The sequence below is a fragment of the Trichinella spiralis genome (assembly GCF_000181795.1).
Source record: "Trichinella spiralis strain ISS 195 chromosome Unknown Scfld1, whole genome shotgun sequence".
Taxonomy (NCBI): Eukaryota; Metazoa; Nematoda; class Enoplea; order Trichinellida; family Trichinellidae; genus Trichinella; species Trichinella spiralis.
The window spans coordinates 2,310,611-2,311,284 of record NW_003526940.1 but is presented as its reverse complement, the minus strand read 5'-3'; the positions used below and the strand labels follow the sequence as shown (position 1 = coordinate 2,311,284).

Sequence of the window (674 nt, the reverse complement as noted above, 5' to 3'; positions counted from 1 at the left end):
GGCAACAAAATTTATTTACAAACAGTCAGCACATATATATAATCAGTAACGAACCGCGTTCTCTCCATCTTACCCCTTATCTGCTCTTTGTGCTTGACGTTCCTCTGATTTGTCTTATTTCATGGCTGAAAATTTGCATTTGGTTTTAAATGAAAGAGGTAATTGCAATTTAGTACATGAAGGAAGAGTTTACAATTTGAAACATACGAACATGCAAGATAAACAGTGGGTTTGCCGTCAGGTAATTTTAATATTTTATCTAATATCTCATTTCTGTTCATTCAATTCAAGTTCATCATGTAGGTTAAAAAAGGATGCCGGGGTTCAATCTACACGAACTTGGATGTGGACGCAGTCTTGGATTGTAATCCTCATGCAGATGATTGCACCCCTGACAGTGACATTCTTTATAAAATGGAGAAAAAAAATGCTCTCAAGCGACGGGCAGCGGAGGAAATGAAGACCATTCCGCAGATTTACCGCGAAGAAGCAAGCAGTGCATCTGCTGATTTGGAAACTGCCAGTCAGTTTCCAACATATAAAAGTGTTAAAACGGCAATGTACAGAAAACGGGCACAAAATTTTCCAAGACTTCCGCCAACTCGCCAGTAGCTGGAGATTCCACCCCACTGGCGAATGTCCAAGTCCTGATAGCCACTTTTTATTGTATAATA

At 39.5% G+C, this 674-nt stretch overlaps 1 protein-coding gene across 1 annotated transcript; it reads left to right on the top strand.

Moving 5' to 3' along the window:
* The first annotated feature begins 121 nt into the window (after positions 1-121).
* Positions 122-612, top strand: Tsp_08893 (conserved hypothetical protein). Its single transcript, XM_003381983.1, has 2 exons — positions 122-241; positions 304-612. Exons 1-2 carry the CDS (start codon positions 122-124, stop codon positions 610-612), a joined length of 429 nt encoding a protein of 142 aa, XP_003382031.1.
* Positions 613-674: the final 62 nt, after the last annotated feature.